At 36.3% G+C, this 21,822-nt stretch overlaps 1 protein-coding gene across 4 annotated transcripts in view; it reads right to left on the bottom strand.

Moving 5' to 3' along the window:
• MEE18 (maternal effect embryo arrest 18) overlaps positions 1 to 21,822 on the bottom strand; it is a 366,229-nt gene that overhangs the window by 279,626 nt on the left and 64,781 nt on the right. For all 4 annotated transcript variants that reach the window (XM_089800288.1, XM_089800291.1, XM_089800290.1 and 1 more), the window contains exon 4: positions 7,546 to 7,642. In XM_089800288.1, the coding sequence (XP_089656414.1) occupies positions 7,546 to 7,642 (97 nt within the window). The remainder of the gene's footprint in view (positions 1 to 7,545; positions 7,643 to 21,822) is intronic.

The following is a 21,822-nucleotide window of genomic DNA, read 5'->3' as shown; positions in this document are numbered from 1 at the left end:
CGCCACAATGCACTTAGAGGGAGCAGCATATGATTGGTGGCATCATGGGTTGGTCACCCAGGATCATGGGCTCATTACATCTTACCAAACTTTCAGCTCTAAACTGATCACCCGATTTGACAGGAAAGACATTGAGGTCTATTACAGGGATTTGGCACAATTGTGACAAAGTGGATCTCTAGATGACTTCAATGATGAGTTTCAGCGAACTTTGGTGATGGTCTCAGATACGTCAAAATAGCGTAAGGTAATGTTGTTTACTGAGGGTTTACAAAACAAATATAGAGGTTTGGTTAAAGTCTTTAAACCAAACACTTTGGATGATGCTATTAAAATCGCTCACGCTCTAGACTAAATTTCTTCAATACTACAACCTCCTAAGAAACCTTACAATGGGTCTACTTCATTCCAAAAGAACAAGAACCAGCATAAGGCTACCCCTCCAAGGTTGGATTTTTAGACTCAAAATGAACTCAAGAGGAAGAAGTTATGCTTCACTTGCAGGAAGCCATGGATACCGAATCATAGATGGCTTGGCAAAGGCAAAATACATTATGTTGAGGTACTCTCAAAGGAGGAGGATGAGCAGCAGGAGGGCAACGATGTTGATGGCAGCAATGAGGAAGAAAGTGAGGAACGGCCACCTAGAGAGAGAAAGAAGGAATCCATTCAAGGACAGTCTCCTATCATAGCTTCCCTTTCTAGTGATCCCATGGGACATCTCTTTCATTTGAAGGGAGTAGTTAGAGGATAGCATATTGTGTGTCTATTAGAAATAGGTGCATCCCATAACTTCAGAAGCACGTGTTGGGTTACAAAGAGAAAGTTACAGATTGATAACATACTTGAGCTCGAGGTTAGAGTGGCAGGAGGTGAGAGATTGAGATGCACAAGGAAAGTGTCAAGACTCCCGATTCATTTTGATGACTTCCTTCTTGAGGCATATTTTTCTGTGGTCGATTTGGATGGATTAGATGTTGTGTTGGGAAGACAATGGTTGTAGACTATTGACAGGTATACAGTTGATCATGATAAGATGCAGCTGGAATTCTTATAGGATGGTCGACAGGTGATCTTCAAGGCTATACCAAAGGGTGAACCCAAGTTGATTTCAGCCCACAAGATGGAGGCTATTATGAGGCATGATGACATGGAGTGGGCAGCACACTGTTTCATTTCCTCTAAGGCCACCCCTTAGACTCAGGACAATAGACTCATATTAACATTCAGCCGGTGCTTGATAAGCGCAAGAGGGTTTTTGAGGATATACCTCTAGGCATTCCCCCAGATAAAGGGTTTGAGCATATCATTGAGATAGAGGGCACCAAACCTGTCATCACTACACCTTATCACCATCCCAGGCACTATAAAGAGGAGATCAGGCACTATAAAGAGGAGATAGAAAAGATGATTAAGGAGCTCACAGACATGGAACACATCAAACCTAGCTCTAGCCCCTTCACTTCTTTAGTCGTATTGGTGAAGAAGAAAGATGACACTCTTCGCATGTGTATTGATTACCGTGCTCTCAACAAGAGGACCATCAAGAATAGGTACCCTATTCCTCATATTGATGAGTTACTGGATGAGCTATATGGGGCAGTTTATTTCTCGAAGATAGACCCCAAATCTAGATACCATCAGATATGAGTTTGCGAGGAGGATGTGCATAAGACAGCTTTCTGATGTCACTATGGACACTACGAGTCTTTGGTTATGCCATTTGGACTCACTAATGCGCTGGCTACATTTCAATCATGTATGAACCATATTTTTAGAAAACAACTACAAAAGAGCGTATTAGTATTTTTGTATGACATCCTGGTTTTCAACAAAACTTTAGAGGAGAATCTGTAGCATCTAGATGAGGTACTTAGTATGATGGAGGAGCACTCATTGTTTGTGGAGTCAAAATGTGAGTTCGGCTTGACCGAAATTCTTTACGTTGGTCACGTCATTGGTGCAAATGGAGTGAAGGTACACTAGGAAAAGATTCAGGGAATCCTAGATTGGCCACCACTGAGGAACGTATCAGATTTGAGGGGCTTCCTCGGTCTTTGCTCTTATTACAAGAGGTTCACTAGAGGCTTCTAACAGATAGCAGCTCCCCTCACCGATCTCACACGAAAAGGGGCATTCAAGTGGACAATTCATGCAGAGGTTACCTTTGATAAGCTCAGGAAGGTGATGAGCACTTGCCCAATCTTGGCACTACCCGATTTCTCTCGCCAATTCGTACTAGAGTGTGATGCTTCAGGGAGTGGGATTGGCGCAATTCTAATGCAAGACACGCACCCAATAGCTTATGAGAGCAAGAAGCTCAGGGACGGTGAGAGACTGTACTCCACCTATGAAAAGGAAATGTTAGCCATTATGCATGCGTTAGCCAAGTTTAGACAGTACTTGGTAGGTGGCAGATTCACAATTAAGATGGATCACAACAATTTGTGCTACTTCTTATAACAGAAGGATCTAAATGAAAGAAATCAAAAAGTGAGTCAGCAAGATTCAAGCCTATGATTTGACATCAAGTATGTCAAGGGTAAGAACAATGTAGTTGCTGATGCGCTTTCCAAGAGGCCTTCAGTGGTGGAATGTTGTGCTATTTCCGAGATATCGGCAGATTGGAAGTCCCAATTGCTGGTCGAGTATTCTTAGGATGGACATCTTTAGGACAGAATGTACAAGGTAATCGATGATGTGATTTTTTATAGGGATAGGTTCTACCTCGTACCAGGATCTAAACTCAAAGGAAAGATTATGGAAACTCTTCATGATGCACCATCAACCAGACACCCAGGTTTCTTCAAAACCTATAGATAGGTCAGGTAAAGATTTTCATGGAAGGGCCTCAAGGACGATGTCCTCCAACATATCAGAGAATGTCAAACTTGTCAGCAGAACAAGTCAGAGCACGAGTTTCCAACCAAATTATTACGGCCTCTTCCTATTCTGGCGTAGAAATGGGAGACTATCTCCATGAACTTTATTACGGGGTTGCCGAGGGTGCAGGGCAGAGATTCCATTTTTGTGGTGGTGGACAAAATGACGAAGTTTGCCCATTTCTTTGCTATAGCAGCAGATTGGTCAGCCTCTCAGGTAGCTGAGTTATTTTTTCGAGAGATTCTTCGTCTACATGGTCTTCCTCATACCATTGTGAGCGACAGGGATAGCAAGTTCCTCAGCACCTTTTGGCAGGAACTATTCAAATTTGCATGTACGGAGTTGACAACCAGCACGAGTTACCACCCCCAAACAAACAGGTAGACTAAGATACTAAACAAATGGGCAGAGGGTTATCTCCGAAACTATGTAGCAGGGCAGTAGAGAGCTCGGGTTAAGTGGTTATAATAGGCTCAAAATCAGTAGAAGATGTATGTTGATCGTCATCGAACAGAGCGGAGTTTTGAGTTGGGTGACATGGTTTATCTTCGTCTCCAACCTTACAGGCAGTCAGCATGTAAGTACCCTCCGTTGGATTGCCTCCACACGATGAGGAAGGGAAGCTAGTATTAGTTTCAGTAGAGGTGATAGAGGTTAGAGAAAGGAAGCTGCATAACAGGTCCATCAAAGAATATGTAGTACCCTCCGTTGGATTGCCTCCACACGATGAGGAAGGGAAGCTAGTATTAGTTTCAGTAGAGGTGATAGAGGTTAGAGAAAGGAAGCTGCATAACAGGTCCATCAAGGAATATGTAGTACCCTCCGTTGGATTGCCTCCACACGATGAGGAAGGGAAGCTAGTATTAGTTTCAGTAGAGGTGATAGAGGTTAGAGAAAGGAAGCTGCATAACAGGTCCATCAAGGAATATGTAATTCACTGGAAGGATTTTCCATATGAAGATGCCACTTGGGAAAGCAAGTCAATCAGGCAGCATCTGGCACTCATTGCTTGAGAGCAAGCAATCCCGGGAAGGAAGGACTGTAATGTCCCCTTCCCCGCGCTAGACATAATGGAGCCTTGTTGGTCTATCTTTCCATCCGGATAGGCTAATGGCATTTGTTTTGAGGATGTCAGCCAGTCACAGGATATTTTTGGTTTCATTGGGGGAGATATTTAAGTGGGAACTCTTAAGGTTAAGTCACTTTATTTTATTAAGTTGATTTATAAAGTACTTTATCATTTACAATCATTTTATGACAAAAATGACTTAAGTAACTAAAAGACAAAATACGCTTTTATCCCAGCTTGCTTAGTTGTTTGTATCTTCCCTCACTTGGAGGTTATAAAAAGCAAGCATCTACTTTGGGATTAGTACAATGAAAATATGTTATTGAGTTAAATACCAACAGGTTGCTTAAATGAGACTGTGCTTCCTTAAGGACGAAACCCCTTAAGAGAATTGGAGAAACTGGATCCAGCCCCAGTCTCTTGTTGAAGATTGCATCCAAAGCAAGGAAGGAAATACAGATAGATAATATCAGCAGAGGTACGTTGAATAAGAAGTCTATATGAATGAATAGGTATGTACGGATTCTTTGACCAGGTAGCAAATGACATCATAAGTCTAAGGGTTCAGTAATTGCGAGAAGGTGCATTGTGAGCGGCAAGTAGTAGTCTTGAAACTGCACATCGTCAGAGAGCATGGAGGATTGAAGGAGTTTGAACACAAGGTTTTTGAAAGGTGAGATGTCCAATTAAGGCAATGTCACCCTCAGTCTATCAACTCGCAGCCGTTCGGCAATCACATTTGCTGGTATAGCCAAATGCAGGTATAACTGGAGAGCAGTCTATATCGAGATCACTGCAGACTGTACATTTCACTAATCAGGTGGGTGCCCAGTTCAGTTCCCGTGAGGAGCTAAGGGTGGTAATCAGCGGCCATATCACACTCTTGGTTCTGGTATAGCATGGGTGTAGCAGTAGCATCCAGGCGGCAGCATGGTAACAGATTTCAGAGTTGTGGGGGAATTGCAGAGATTGGTGGAGAAATATAAGTCAATACCGATTACCGGCAGCCTTCATCAGTTAATACCATTTAACAGCAGACAAGGGGACTGGCTCCAGTGGTGCCTCCAGTTGATACGGATTAGAAGGCTCACATCCTAACGCCAATAACGGGTTCCTTATACCAACAGTTTTCTCTGCATGTTGATTATGTTATTTGTTATACTTCTGAACTGAATGTAATAGAAACATATGCTATTTCCCAAAATCAATATGTGTTCATTAGGAAGTAGTAACACGTGAAAATGGAATACATGTTTAATGTGTGCCGATTTGCATTTACTTGTTGAAGTTATCTATTTGAAAGTTAGAAATCTGCATATTATCTTTACCACACTTTGGGCAAAATATAAAAAATTGAGTTCAGACATTTCACATTGTTGAAAGTGTTGTAATGAGGGACCTACAACAGCAGAAAAACATATGGTTTGGAATTATTTATCAGCAGACCTTTGCATTGCCAAAAGGTTATATTTCCACGGTACTCTAGTTGTGTACTTTCTTATGCTTATACTCCTCATGTAATGATCTCTCTAAAATATTATTGCGATCTTCCAAACAATGATTAGCAGTGATGATATATATTTCAGTGTAGTTTTCAGACCTTTATGACAGCAGGTAATTTTTCATGCATTTATTGTTTTTGTCATGCTTGTTCAAAGCCCAAATTTATAAAAGAGCATTGTCACAGTTACAAATCAGAAATTTACATCAGCAGTGAACTTTCATTATTCATGGTGGAATGATATAACAGTTATTACAGCAGTGCTGTTACAGTTTAACATCTCATGTTGATTGTGGTTAAGATATTTGGCAAAACATAAAAGAAAAAAAATAGGGGTGTGTACTACATGATATTTCCTTGTCCATTGTAGTGTTCAATAAAGCCTCTGGATATACACTGTGTAGAGATTTTACATCAAGCAGCACCATTAGACAGTGTAAGAGTCTTTCAGAAAGACCTCCTCACAATGTATAAACAATACCAAGAGCAGTAAGACTTTTGTGCTGATTTGGCTATGGCGGCAAACATCCTGTTGCCACACAACAGCAGGGTAAACTTGGGATTTCCTTTTTGTTCTCTATGCCATTGCTGATGAAGGGGGTCTAGTGTCAGGTCTCTGAGAATGCTGAATAGATCCCAAGCATTCAACTCAGTTATACAAATGATTGAAAATATATTGACTCTTTGTTCTGAGGGAGGCATTGGAGGGTCGGACTAAAGTGTTGGTACATGGCAGTGGTGCTGAGAAAGTTTCAAGCAAATGAATTTCAAACAAGGTTAGAAATTCCCATGTCTGTGATAATAAATTGTATGTTTTTTCTTTGTTTCAATATTTTGTGTCACTGTCTGGATTTAGTAAATGTAGGTATGGGATAGGTCCCAAGGCCTTGTTGACTAAAAAGAGTTCTTTTGTCTTGACTGGATCATAAGCAGATGGATGTGGCTCCCAAGTTATAAAATTTATTTGGTTCAACTTATACATGAATGAAATCTCCTTACATAAAGTAATTTTTTAATCACACCTAACTTTTAAAAACATAATAGCTCGATCCATGCATCAATGTAATAAACTAAGATTTCAAAATAAATTCTGGATCAGTACTTTGCAACAAGTGCTACAATTTCATGTGGATCACAATTGCTACAACATTGATATTACATATTGTTAGCAAAATATAAATGGAATTAATTATCCATAAATAAATTACATAAGTAATTTAGTGATATATCATGGCTATATTAAACACTATGAAATGGTCCAATATCATAGTTTAACTACTCAATAAACCACTGAGTACACATCAGTTTTTGAAGCCCCAAGTATTTGCAAATTAAACTTACCGCGTATTTTTGCAAAGTCATTGGCAAGTTTTCCACCCAAACTCACACAATTGCTCACCAAGACCATTCGGAAAACTCATTAAGTGCAAAACAGATTACCTTACATGGCATATATGTGACATAAACACTAAAAAATATACAATTTTCTAGCATTTGAGTATTGTTGTACAAACTGGAGTTAAAATAGACAGTTTTTTTCTTTTTTAGAATTGTGAAAATGGCGTTCACCATGAATATCGATGCAGTTTCCAAGGTCTTAATGTAGGCTGCTCCAAACTCCCACAAGGGGTACTGCACCTCTACCCTGATAGGGATACTGCCCCCAAACCCTTGTTAAGGGCCCTACCCCTCAACTCCACTAGGCGAATTGCCCCCAAACCCCCACCCTATTTGATAGATTTTGTAGCTCTATTTTACATTTTTTTTAAAATTTACTTTAATTATTTGCCAAGTTTTGAGAAATTGGAAATTTCCAGTTTGTCAAGTTCTAGTTTGCAAACTATGCTCCACATTGAATGGTACCATTACCATGCAAAGTAATTGTCACCAATTAGAAATGCAACTGGCTGTGTTTCGTTAGTCTATTTCTAATACAAAAATGATCAAAGTAGTGTAATGTAGCAACTCGATGAGACAAATCATAAACTTAGTACACTTAGTACGCCCTTTATGATACTAGATGATGTAATGTCATGCGAATAGTCATGAATATGTACAAGTAAAGAATCTAAAAATTATTTGAAAATTGTACCTGATTTTGAAAATATACTAAAAAGGCACGAATTGTTTCCCTATAAGGCCTAGATACGTCATTCCAAAGTATATGCTCCCCTTCGACAATTTTGTACCTAACAAAATATAACATTGTTTATATGTGATCTACTGAACCAAATGCAACATTATTTTTGCATACGAAATTAAAGACAAAGCAAGCTGTTGCTTCTATAATTGTGCCAGATCCTTTCAATAACTGACAGTGAGCAGGAACTTCTAAACAAATTACAAATAGTGGAAAAAGATCTCCAAATTTTAGGCTAGAACGGTGCAAAGGACATGAAGGCAATTTTGGACATGCAAAAAAGTTTTAAAAATCCCAAATTTTGGGAACTGTCGATGGGTGACTGTTAAAATAAATTACACAAGCTAAAAGTCACTGAAATTTTAAAAGCTAAATACAATGTGCTGAATTTGCAATGACAATTCAACCCCTTTTAGCTTTGTAGAATGCTTTAGCATATTTCAAATTACAAGTAATCCTTTTATAGTATTATGCATCAAATGAAGCAAGTTGTTGCATCATGAAAAAGGATACATCCCCTCATAGTCAACAAAACACTAGGACATCAAAAGAAAGTCACTGAAAAATATCCCCCTAGGATATTGTTTCTATATTTTTTAACCAAAAGAACCAAAGAAATGTAACAATAATTTGCATGCAACTGATTTCAATTAATCCAACAAATTATTTTAAATAACATAAATCTCAGACTAGATTTCTGAAAATAAATATGAATATTGCATTTAAATCTTCAGAAAGGCAACAATAAAATATATCGCACAAACAGAAACTTTCAATTGGACTGGATAACGAGAAATATGAATTTGAACTCAAACCTATTGAAATCCAAAGCTTCCTAGAATTCTCCAAGAGAGAAATACAACCAAAACATATACGTAACGTAAAGAGAATGAGACTCTAAAAGTTCTTTTATAACACATCCCTATGACTTTTCATTTTCCCTTGCCTATCTCTTCATATTTCTTGTCTATATCTCTTTATACCCCTTCTTTATCTTAAAATGACTAATAATTTTTTACTAAGCTTTATAAAAGTCATTTTAATACTTTATTAAATAATTAAACTAAGTTGTCATTAATTTTATATAATTTGACAATTTAAAATTTAATTACTTAATTGAATTCTAATGTCCCAAAAAGGGGGCATTACAGTCCTCCCAACCTGGCTAATGCTTTCCCTCGAGCAATTTGTACCTGCATGTTGTAATCAAATGCCTGGATCCCATAAAAACCTCAAGAATGTTTCTTTGCCAATCTGCTATGTTGCTTTGATATAAATAACAACATGCTCGGAATTGTGAAGTCACTCATCAAAACCCCAACTGAAGTAATGCACTAAACATGTCGATGCCAAGATCCCAAATTATCATGCAGTCATAATTGTCAAAATTGAGGAGATGGTAGTATCTCAAGGAGCTATCAACCCTGAGCAACACTCAATTGCATAACACCTATCATAGGCACATATTAAACACAAGAACCCATCCTGGGTTGTTGATAGAATGCATAACAAATTTAAAAACTCGAAGTGCGCTGTGATCAATGACATGATATATTTCCTACCAAGGTAACTCAAGAGAAACCATCTCAGAAAACTCCCTGCCAATCATGATCCAAGTACTGTGTCTATAGTCAATCACTAAAAACATGACATCAACAGTTGGCTTCCAACAAACCCAACTCACTGCAAACAACCCACCATCATCTGGAAGCACACATATTGATGTTATGAAGTGACCATAGGGACCCAAATTCTCCCAAATGTAAGTGAAGAATAATTGAGTTGTGCCCACAAGATGTCCCACAATTCAATGCACTGAAATCTGCAAGTGCACAAATCAAACTGCTCAAAGGATGCAACAATGTAAGGGAATCAGTACAACAATAATCAAGCTAAAATGCTACTGAGCAATAGGAATCATGAGTAAGGGAGTAGCTCAAAATCCATCTTCTATGATTAGATTAGATTATATCTACCATCAATATTCAACCAAGAATAACTCATCCACTAAACCAAAGAATCCATCAAACTCATTTGTTGATCAAGTTCCAAACTCACGTGTAAGCTGATCAGAAAGTGGCCACAGTATTAGCTCTAGAAATTGATCCATCACTCCCATCTTGTGACCATACCTCACTATTATAAACTGCACCTGGGTCCCAAATCCTGCAATCAAACACATTCTCATCACTGCAAACAAAAAGAACTTCCTTTTCCAACTCAAAGAGTGGACTATCATATGTCCTACCAGCACTCATCTCAAAGAGTGAGTTATCAATAAGATTGAGATCTACATTTTCACTGTGCTTCATCCAATCAGTCTACTCTCTAAAATAATTGGCTTCATGTTTGATCCTCACTTCTCGAGTGTCAACGTCATGCTTGATCAAAGGATTACCATCATAAGAATGAATATCCTCATGCCTTCCCTCAATTGCTGCTTCAGATATAGCTGATCCAAAATATAATTTATCAACCCCATAGTCGTCAACCAATGGATATGATGCCATAATGTATGGAGACTCCTTTGAATTCCCAAGTAGTTGATCCGTGTTGTGTCTTCTTCAAATTTGTGGTCCTTATAAATACGAATGGCTTCATCCCTCCTAGGCTTCCCATATGACTGAATTTTCTCTTTCTTTTCAGGATCTTTTATAGGCTAAAACAAATCTTCTTTCCTTTCTCCGCATAACCCAAAACCCTCAATGCATCCACCATATTATTTTGCTTAGATAGAAAATCATCAAAGGAACTCATACCTTCGTGTGGTTGACTAATCACTGTTGTATTTTAAGATTCCATGACAGCAGACTTATAATCTTTCTTATTATCATGAAGACTTGTGTATTTCATTTCATACCCATCGATGCATGAAATGATTCTCCTTTGTCCGCACCAACCTTTTGTTCAGTAATAGTTACTTCAAATACTCCACCTTTCTCCATCTTGTCCACTGTTAAGAATGGCTTCATTTTTTGCTCACATTGTTTGACAACATTGTCAACCAAATTACAATCATTACAAGAAGTAACATTTACTTGTTTCAAAAAAACCAATAGGGTAGATAAGAAGAGTTGAGAATTATCATCACTCTCCTCAATAATCAAAGACATAATGGATTGCATAGAAGATAAAACATTTCTCTATTAAAGTTTTTTAATAGCAATAAAGGAGAACATATCAAGAATTAAATCTTCACAATCAAGATCTAACATAATCATGCAACTCTGATTTTTGCAACTGATGCTAAAATTTTGGCTTTCTTACCATATGATGGATTTCTGGATATCACCCAGTTCTTGAAAACATTCTACGATCAAGTGAAATATCTCCTTTATAACTTCCTTCTATAAGGATCATATGGCGTTAATATCCTCATAACATTAACAATACACACAGGAACTACAAGTCTTACGTCTCCTTCAGAATGTTTCAACAACACTAGCTTAAACAAAGGATAGGAATCAGCAAGAATCACGGTGACTAGTTTTCCCTTAGAACCTAGTTGTCCTATCATGGATAACCATTTCTCTATTGCTTCTAGATTGTAAAGTAACTCATACTTGATGGAGGCAAACATGCAAGTTTCCTTTCTATATGGTGGAGCTTTTTTTCAAGAATTTGTTCCTTGTCCTTGGCAATAAATCAAGGTAGCTGCCTAAACATGTTTGTGATAGATTAGTTTCTTCTCCATACCAATGCCATTGAAATATCCCCCTAGGATTTTATTTCCAGATTTTTTTAACCAAAAGAAGCATAGGAATTTTAACAAGAATTTGAATGCAACTAATTTCAATCAATCCAACAAATTATTCCGAATATCATAAATATCAGACTAGATTTCTGAAAAGAAATATAAACATTGCATTTAAATCTTCAGAAGGGAAACAACAAAATATCCAATCATAGTCACAGATTTCTGTCCAGTCTCCAAGCTCAAGGGTTTCTATCCTCAAACCTGTTGAAAGTGAAAGCTTCCTAGAATTCTCCAAGAGAGAAATACACCAAAACATATACCCAGCATAAAGAGAGTGAGCCACTGAAAATTATTTTATAACACATCCTTGTTACTGCTCGTTTTCTCGAGCCTGTCTCTTCATATTTCTTGTCTCTGTCTCTTTATTTCCTCTTTTTATCTTAAAATGACTATTTATTTTTCACTAAGCTCCATAAAGTCATTTTAATACTTCATTAAATAAATTAACTAAGTTGTTATTTAATTTTATATAATTTGACTACCTAAAATTGAATTATTTAATTGAGTTCTCATGACCCAAAGAGGGGTCATTGCAGTCACCTAGACCTGTACAAGGATGCATCCCCATGAAACACTGAAAAGTAGCTTGTCAAAAGTACAAATTAATTACAAAAAGTGCTATAAGACATTATCAATCAACTAATTGATGAAAGATGTCGAATGTAACACTTCTTTCTACATTCAGTGCAAAAATTTGTATTTGGTAACATAGTGAACATTTCACGTGATGCACTACTTATATTATTCATATAATGAACTATGGATCTCCCAAAAGTCGTATTATGGAGTCCAAGGGGTTAAGCTTGGTTGAAGCAATTAGTTCTCATTGTGGAGACCCTAGTTCAAATCCCAAGAGGGTCATCTTTGAGGAATTCTAAGTTGTGACTCTTGGTCTTCCAATTGTTGTTTCTAGTGTGGTTGCTTATAAGGAGCTTAAGTAAGCTTGTAAGTCTCATGTTGTTGCTCGAATGAGCACAAGATTTGTAAACGATCTTCAATACAAAATACAAAATCATGTTATGGAAAGAATAAAGAAATTATATTAATATCCATAGAAGACTATAACAAGCTCAATGAGACGTGATGCACTACTTATATTATTCATATCATAGATGAAAAGAACGGTGAAATATCGCCAAAAATGTGATATTTTGCGGATGAAACTGCCAAACAATATAAATGCCAATAAATTCAGCACTGGATTTTTTTTTTTAAATGCAGTGATATTTTCTGCAGAAATTGCCATATCATACAGAATACTAAACTAAAAAATGTTAAAACTTGTTGACCATTAAATATATTAAAAAAAACTGCAAATGCAAGTTAGGCTTTTGGCTTTATCTGCATAAGTGACGGCTTGTATTTGGCTTTATCTGCAAAAGCAAAGTTGAAAGGTGACGGCAGCCACAACCAGGGCTGAAAAGTGACAACTTCTAAAACTCCGGTTTTGGTTTCTTTTGCTGAATCAACACTCCATTTTTGGTTTCTTTTGTTGAAGCAAAAAGTTGGAATAAGCTTTCAAGTATTTTTGACACAGAGTCAACATTTTATTTAATTTTTGGCTCTCTTTTTTCGGCTAACTGGTAACTATAAAATATAGTATAAAAAGTTATTATTAATATGTTCCCTTTATATTCAAAATTCTTTCTAATATGTTTGCTTCTTCTATATATATATATATATATATTTTTTTTTTTTTTTTTTACACAGTATTTGTGTTCATTTTTATTGTAAAATAATGTTTTTTTACTATTTTTAACATACAATTAGAAAAATTGTAACTACTGTATTTAATGTATATATTTTAACTACGGTAAAATATTGTATATATCTAATATGTATTTATAAGTGTATATTTATAAATTTATATTCTGCATATTGTATTTAGTTTTACTATAAAATTATTAATAATAAATTATAATAAGTTAGGACCATTGTATAAATTTATAAAATTATATACTATTTATTATTTAGAATTTTGCATTTATTATTTACGATTTATGAATATATACCAAAATCTAGATATCTATTCTCAATAAATATAGATTTAATTCTTTAAATTTTAAAGGTTTATAACTATACTAAACTGTTACTTATTATATGCTTTCTAATTATAATTTGTTGTTTTTTTGATAGATTGTCGAAGTCTACCTATTTCTTTACAAGATGGCTAGTGGTAGAGCGAGGGACCCATTATGGAAACAGGGAATCCTAGGAGAAAAACAAGGAGATGTCCAATGTATCCATTTCCTTAAGCAGATGACTATAGGCATATGCTGATTGAAATACAATCTTGCGAAGATTTCATGCATTGATATTACATTGTGTATAAATGTCCGAAAGAGGCTACAAAAGAGGCTTTAACAAGCCTTCAAACAACAAAAGAAGGCAGTGAAAAAGAGGACATTCGAGGCCATGGCAAGCCCTAATGGGGAGTTATACATGATTAGAAACAGGTGCAGAGGCTTTTCTTGCATTGGGCTACTGATAGGATCGAGAAATGTGGGCAAGTCTTTATCAAACTTTTGGGTTCCACGTTACACTCAAGGTAGTCAACCCAGCCTGCTAGACGCTACATGGAACAAGGAGATGCATGAGAAAACAAGGGTGGCAATTGCAAAATTTTGGTTCTACACTGATACTCCCTCCAATGCTTTATGTAGTCCATATTGGGATCAAGTGGTCACTTTGATTTCTTTGTCAGGTAAGGGGTTCAAGCCCCCAACTCGTTATGAGTTGAGTGGGTAGTTGCTAGAAGATAAGGTTAAAACCATTCATTAACTTGTACAAGAGCAAACAAAAGTTTGGTAACAAAGAGGTTGCACTATCATGTCTAATAGGTGGATAGATGGCAGGAATACGACGCTCATCAACTTTGTAGTTGCTTCAAAGGTGTAGTTAGTATTTCTAAAATCAGTTGATGCCTTTGATCAATTAAAAAATGCAGAATATTTGTGCATCATGTTGGATGAGGTGGTAGTGGAAGTGGGAGTGGCTAATCTCATCCAAATTGTGACTAATAATGTAGTTGCGTATGTGGCAGCCAATAGACTTCTGATGGAGAGGCATGCCTCATTATTTTGGAGCCCTTGTGTTGCCCATTCTCTTGACTTGCTCCTTGAAGACCTAGGGAAACCAAGCTAGGTGGAGAAGTTGGTTGAGGATGGAAGGAATATTGCAAAGTACATCTACAACCATACATAAGTCTTAAGTCTTATGAGAAAGCATACTGGTACGAGTAGGGATCACATGCTTGGCTACTAATTTTGTCAACTTGCAAAGCATATGGAAGCATTGAACGACCTAAAGCATATGTCTCAGAGTGAAATTGTTAGAGAATCCTTCTATCAAGAAGCCTAAAGCAGAGAAGCTTGTAAAGGTTGTGTTTGATCCTATATTTGGCAAGCTAATGGAGGAGACCATCGACGTAAAATTTCAAGTCTTGATTGATGATTATTATTTAATTTTGAAATATTACAATTCGCTGATTTTTGTTTAATTTTTATGTCCAAATGTTAGCGTCATTGATTAAAATTCTACGAATTGTGGATGGGGATTAAAAAACCCATGGGGTTTCCATATGAGGCCATGGATATGGCCAAAGAGGCCATTCAACACTTGTATAAGCCAAATGATTCCAAATATAGACCCATGTGGAATATAATAGATCGTAGGTAGAACCGACAACTCCGCCAACATATTCATGCAGTTGCCTACTACTTGAACCCCAAGTTCTAGTTCTCTGAAAGTTGTAGAGCAGATGCAGAGGTTCAAATAGGCTTGGACACATGTATTCAAGGATTGGTTGCTGATTTGGACCTTTGAGACCTTGTAATTATGAGTTGCAAAGCTACAAGAGGGAAGTTTTCTTCTCCTAATTGCAAACGTAGGAGATACACCCTGCAACACATCTATTTAGTTTTATTACACCATTTATTTCGCTCATGAAGTTTATTGGAAAGTTCCCCACATTATATAAATGGCTTTTTTAATCCCTGTATATCTATTTTGGGAAGATTATGGTGCCACAACGTCAATCTTTAAAAGCTTGTCATCCAAACTATATCACAACTTTGTAATGCTTCTAGTTGCAAGAATTGGAGTACTTTTGAGAACATACACACAAAGAAGCGTAATAGATTGACTCAAACACACTTGAATGACTTGATTTATGTGCAGTATAACCTTCGTTTGCACAAAAAGGTGGAAAGGCAAGCATCATATGAAGCACTTGACTTGGATGACATTGATCCATATTCAAGAGATTGGATTGCTCTTCTTGATGGTGAGGATGCAGATGTGCATGTGGATGATCCTATATTGACTAATGAGCAGCTAGTTGAGTTTGATATGGAGGCAGATGACTAGGATGTGGAAGTGGTAGCATGTGAGGAGGAACATGAGCATGTTCATCCATAAAAGGTTTCTTTTGAACCTAACACACCTATTCAGTCACCTGTTGAGGATATTGCGACTACGATTGTGACTGCAACTACTTCAACACCACCCACACAACAGCAACAATCTCTTTTCGGTTTTACTCGTAGACGCAATTTACGATTTCTACTTCTACTTTTCAATGATACTGAAACTTAAACTTAATATGCATTCAGAAGTTGTAATTTCATGGAGTTTGACTTTTATATGCATTGAACTTAATTCAGATGGTGTACTTGTTTTTTTGTATAAGATTCTATCACTATGTTAATCTACTAAGTTTTAGTTGCTATGAATTACTATTTAACTCAAAATTTTGATTAATATATGGTGAATATCTCAAATCATTATATGTTCTACGAATCATTATTTCTATCTGACCATCAGTCTGTGGATAGTAACTAGTACTCGGAGTAAACTCAATCCCACATAGTCTAAAAACCTCCTGCCAAAAATGACTCATGAACCGACTATCTCTATCACTGACAATGCTTTGTGGCAGTCCATGCAATCGGAATATCTCATGGAAAAACAATTCTGCAACTTGTGAAGCTAAATATGTAGTAGTGATTGGAAAGAGATGAGCATATTTAGTAAAATGGTCAACCACCACATAAATACAATCTCTGCCTTGGACTTTCGACAACCCTGTAATGAAATCCATAGATATACATTCCCACTTTCTGTCAAGAATCGGAAGTGGCTGCAATAAGCCAGGAGGGTATGTGTGATCATGTTTATTTTGCTGGCAAATGGGACATTCTCTGACATAGCAAAGAACATCTGATTTCAACCCCTTCCAAGCGAACCTCTCTCGTATCTGCTTATAAGTTTTGCAGTAATGTCCCCTTCTCACTAGCACTCAGAGTTAGTGGAGTTTGGCCTATAATCGGACACTCGTAGGCCAAGGTGTTGAGGGTCGTGTGGGCAATTCTTATTGTTGCAAGCTTTGGGTTTAACTATGGAAGAAACTCCGTAGTTAAGCACGCTCAGGCTGGAGTAGTACTGGGATGGGTGACCTCCCAGGAAGTCCCGGTGCTTCACCCCTGTGAGCATCACCTAGATCCAATGAGTGCTAAGTATTCCATTTATTCTCATGATAGATGGATTCATGTTGAATCACTACTCATGAAACATGGGTCATCGAGTTTGACTCAAAATCACACAGTTAAATCCTGATATTCATATCACAATTTGACTAGCTGTAGAAATTATCTCCTACTTATCAATTGATGAGCTTAAGGGGCTTTCTAATGAATGGTTCATAAGGCACAACACTTGGTGAAGGTTTTGCAAATGGGGTTGCAAGCTTTGGGTTTAACTATGGAGGAAACTCCGTAGTTAAGCGCGCTCAGGCTGGAGTAGTACTGGGATGGGTGACCTCCTGGGAAGTCCCGGTGCTTCACCCCTGTGAGCATCACCTAGATCCAATGAGTGCTAAGTGTTCCATTTATTGTCATGAGAGATGGATTCATGTTGAATCACTACTCATGAAACATGGGTCATCGAGTTTGACTCAAAATCACACAGTTAAATCTTGATATTCATATCACAATTTGACTAGCTGTAGAAATTATCTCCTACTTATCAATTCTTATTGTTGTCACAGTCTTCCTGCAGCCACAAACTTCTGGCAGCTACAAGTTTCCTCCAGCCACGGACTTCCCGTAGTCTATGATATTTGCACTTTTTATTTATTATATTTTTAATATTACTTTATAAGTTTATAGTGCAATTAATTATTATTGTAAGAAGGGGTGAATCTTCTAGAAAGTGAAATTAAATATTATTTTTATTTCTTCTAGACAGAGGCCAACCTCTTGGAGGAAACGAATAAATAAGGAGGGAAGCCTCATTGTTGGATATCGAATGTGTTGCTATCTACTTTGCCTAATAACTTGTGGAGCCAACGGTTTATATAGTTTTCTACAATGGTCATTGGGAATGAACACTCATTGATTAGCATAACTGAGGTGGTGAAAGATCCTCCGAAGGGTTGCAACTATTGGGGAAAAATCAATCTTTTCATTGTGCCGAATTTGTGGCCTAGAGCCAGATTTGAGGAGTAAAATTTGAAAAAATAACTTTGATATTAATCTCTAGCCATATTGCAGTAGGGCTGGGATATTTGGTTAATGATTCTGGAAGAGTTGAGAGGCTTTCCTGTAGCTGAAGGTGAACAATGGTGTCGCTATAGTGCTGCTACTACAATGTCACTGCTACAGTGTCATCGCTACAGTATTTTCAAGATTTTTGGGGGTTGTTTCCAAGTTCCTATACGTTCACATTTTGCATCGCATTAAGGTTAGATCTAAATATCTTACGGCATTTGTAGGGATTTAGAAATCAGTTGTGGAAATCTTGTAATCTGATTTATATCAGAATCTTATATCAAAACTTGTCAAAAGGGATTAGAATATCATTGAAAATCATAAAAGGCGTTGCCCTAATGTCTTATTGTTGTAGATGCATGTTTTTTCATTTGTAACCTATTGAGTAACATGGATCATTTTCTGCAAATGTACTAACATTGCCAATGTAATTGATATTTTCTAAATGCAGATTTGAAGACTCATAAATATGAGAGGAGACATTTATAGTTAATCATCAGTAATTAATATATAAATAACCATATGTATAATAAATATATATATATAATATAATATATAATATATAATATATAGATAAGAATATTTATCTAATGATGATTTACCATCAACAATGTATCTCTTGTTTGAATCAATCAAACTGCAACTACAAACTTAACACTCCCTCTTAGTTAGGGAGGATTGTTGTAGAACACATTATGCTCTCAAGTTTATGAAGAGATATCATCTCAGTATGATATTCAATTCGCTATGAGGCTAAATTTCTCATCTTTCATAACACAAAATTGAAGCAATTTCCATTACTTTAAAACACCACCTTAAGTGTGGTCTATAATAGTAACTATGGTGTCCGGCAAAATCCGGCCCAAAGAAGATAACAAATCTACCATTTATAAGATCGCCACCTTACAATGGTTACCTTCTATCTATTTGTTATCATGATTTCCAGCACTCTAGGACAACAACTTAATGAAGTCTGTCATAATAATAGGTCTACCATTTATAAGATCATCATCTTATAATGGTTACCTTTTGTTTATATATGTCAATTAAAGATCGTCACCTTTCATTACATATCATATGTGAAATAGTAACCACCATGAACTAGGTCAGAGGGTGGTACGGAGGCTTTCACCTCAATTCTATCTCATAGAGAAGAATTCATAACAATATATTTTACTTAGAACTTCTTCTCATAAAGAAGATATCGTTTACAAAGGATTGCACCTCAAAATTCTCCCTGTGGACATCGATCCTAGGAAGTCAGGTCCTCTAGTTACTTTCTCAGAAGCTCTCTTCACCCAAGGATGCCTGTCAAACTCTCTCTTAATATGATATCAATCTTTTGATTTTCTAGTGATAAGTCAAAACTTCCTCATGATGCACTCAAGAGTAGTCCCATCAAAATCATGCAGTCATACACATGTATTTCTAGACTCCCTCTAAGTATTAATCTTCTAAGCTTCTGCATTAACTTAGAAGAAGTATCATACTCCCTTTTAATGTAGAAGAATCTCAATCATCAAAGATGTTTGCTTCGAGAGCCTCACTTTATCCATCTTGATCATCAGGGTCTTTGGTAGCATATGTAAAGTTCCAACCTTATTTTCCTATAAGAATATCTTCAAACACAAAGGAAAAGATCAAGGAAAATAACCCTTATAGTATGCATAGAATTACAAATAACGAGAGAAAAATATAATACTCAAAGACAACAAATACTTATCTATACATCTCTTTAAAGATGGTTCAAGTGAGAATAGAACATTGTTTATCATTTCCACCCGACAATGTGAAGTTCCCACCCAATTAAGAGACTGATTGATTTGACTAGTTCTTTCTTCTTTGAGTATATGTCTTCATTCAAGCTCTAGTTTCTTCCTTCATAATAAAGAGACCTATAGATTATTCAAATTCATCGTCCTCGCATCTCAACCTTAGAGCCTTGGGAAGATTTTGATACGAACATTCGAGCTTAATTTCCTAGTTCAACAATGTCATTGGTCCAACAATTTGTCCTCAACATCTTCGACTATCATATTCCCTTTATTCCACTTATATGGTGGCATTTATATTTAGCACACTTTTCTTGAGTAATACCCCTTATATTAATTCCTCGTACCTTTCTTATATCACCATTTATATGAAAAGAGAGGTGTAATCTTATTAGACTTGCAATCCTTCATTATGAAACCATAATTTTTGAAAAGGTGTGTCTTACTTCTCACCTTTCTAATGATGGGGCCCATTCCCTTATCAAACATCTTCATTTCCTACATAGGTTTGACTTCACCCATTCTACTTGTTTATCGACCACTGTGGCCCCTCGTTACTGGTCTTTGGCATCACCATGTTGACGTGACCTCTTAATTTTGTTACATGACCTTGTCATCGTATTGGACTTCTATTAACCCTTTGTGCACATTCAAGTTGGGACTTCCATATTATGTTCGACTATGTCTGTTGAGTCAACAACAATCTTTCCATTTATATTTCACTTCATATCTTTGTCTTTGATGTGATTGGATATTATCCCATTGAATAGTATGATGCCTCTTATCGCGGATCTAGTCAAATTAACCTTCAACTGGCTCTCTTGCAGACCGAAAGGTTTGCAGTTCCTTATATTTATTTTCATGTCCTTTTCTACAGATGATGTACCATGAACTGGTACAGGTTTATCTGCTTATGCTCACACTAATCTTCTAATCTATTCAATGTCCGTTCAAATTATTAATTCCGCAAAAAGTAGATGAAGGCTTCTAACGACAATACTGTACATAGTCCTTCAGAATCGCTCCTATTTTTATTTTTATTTTTTATATGACTTTCCTTTTATTCATATGTTTGTCTATTCTTTCTGACATTTAGAGACTTGATAGTCTGCTTTACATAGAACCATTGTTCTATTCATATCATATTATACAATGCCCACTACTATTCAGTTCAAGATATATATTCTTAGTTTTCCTTAGATCTTTAAATATGATACTCCTTTGTCTGAGATCTTTCTTCCTACTCTCACGTGTTTTTGTTGTAGACCTCCGTTAAGATTATTTGGTGCCATGATTTACTACAAAAAACACAATGGACTTTTATCTTTGTCAAAAGTCTTTGTATATTCTCCACGGTATACATATAATATGTTTGAAAGATAAATAATATTGTATTTGCTCAATCCCTGTTGGTGACATCAACTTATAGGCTTTGACACACTATAGTTGGTACTGCAAGACCTATTATAGTTCGAGGTTGTCTACTCAATGCTATTACATCTAATATTTATCTATGTAGTTGTTAAACTCCATAGATTGGAGTTTGTTATCTTCTGCCATGGCCAGATGCAGAAAGTCATGTCCTTTCTTCATCTATTCTCTGTATGATGCCCAGCACAATCTGAATGCAACCATCCTCTATATTCATGGTTTGCTCATGTGCGTGATCCAACATATTCTATTAATATATTTTTCATTACATATGTAGTTCTGCTCTGATACCATGTTGAGTAATATGGATCGTTTTCTGCAAATGTACATTGCCAATGTAATTGAAATTTTCTAAATGCATATTTGAAGACTTATAAATATGAGAGGAGGAGACATGTCTCATTAAAAGACATGTCTCTATAGTTAATCATCATTAGTTAATATATAAATTACCATATATATATATATATAAGAATATTTATCTAATGATGATTTACCATCAACAATGTATCTCCTGATTGAATCAATCCAACTGCAACTACAACTTAACCAATGCTATATGTTTCAAAAAAACTACAAAACCATTTGCATCTTCATTGTTAGATGTTTTGGAGTTCTTTATTAAAATTTCGCATTAGAAAGAAATCAGCATTTAGATCTGCAATATATATCCCTTGTGTGCAAAGTGTTTGACGAAATTTTCAGGTTAAGGAATCAAAAA

This window comes from Cupressus sempervirens, chromosome 9 (genome assembly GCF_028749045.1).
Source record: "Cupressus sempervirens isolate cs-2001-9-10 chromosome 9, ASM2874904v1, whole genome shotgun sequence".
Classification (NCBI taxonomy): Eukaryota; Viridiplantae; Streptophyta; class Pinopsida; order Cupressales; family Cupressaceae; genus Cupressus; species Cupressus sempervirens.
This window is presented reverse-complemented; position numbering and strand designations above follow the sequence as displayed.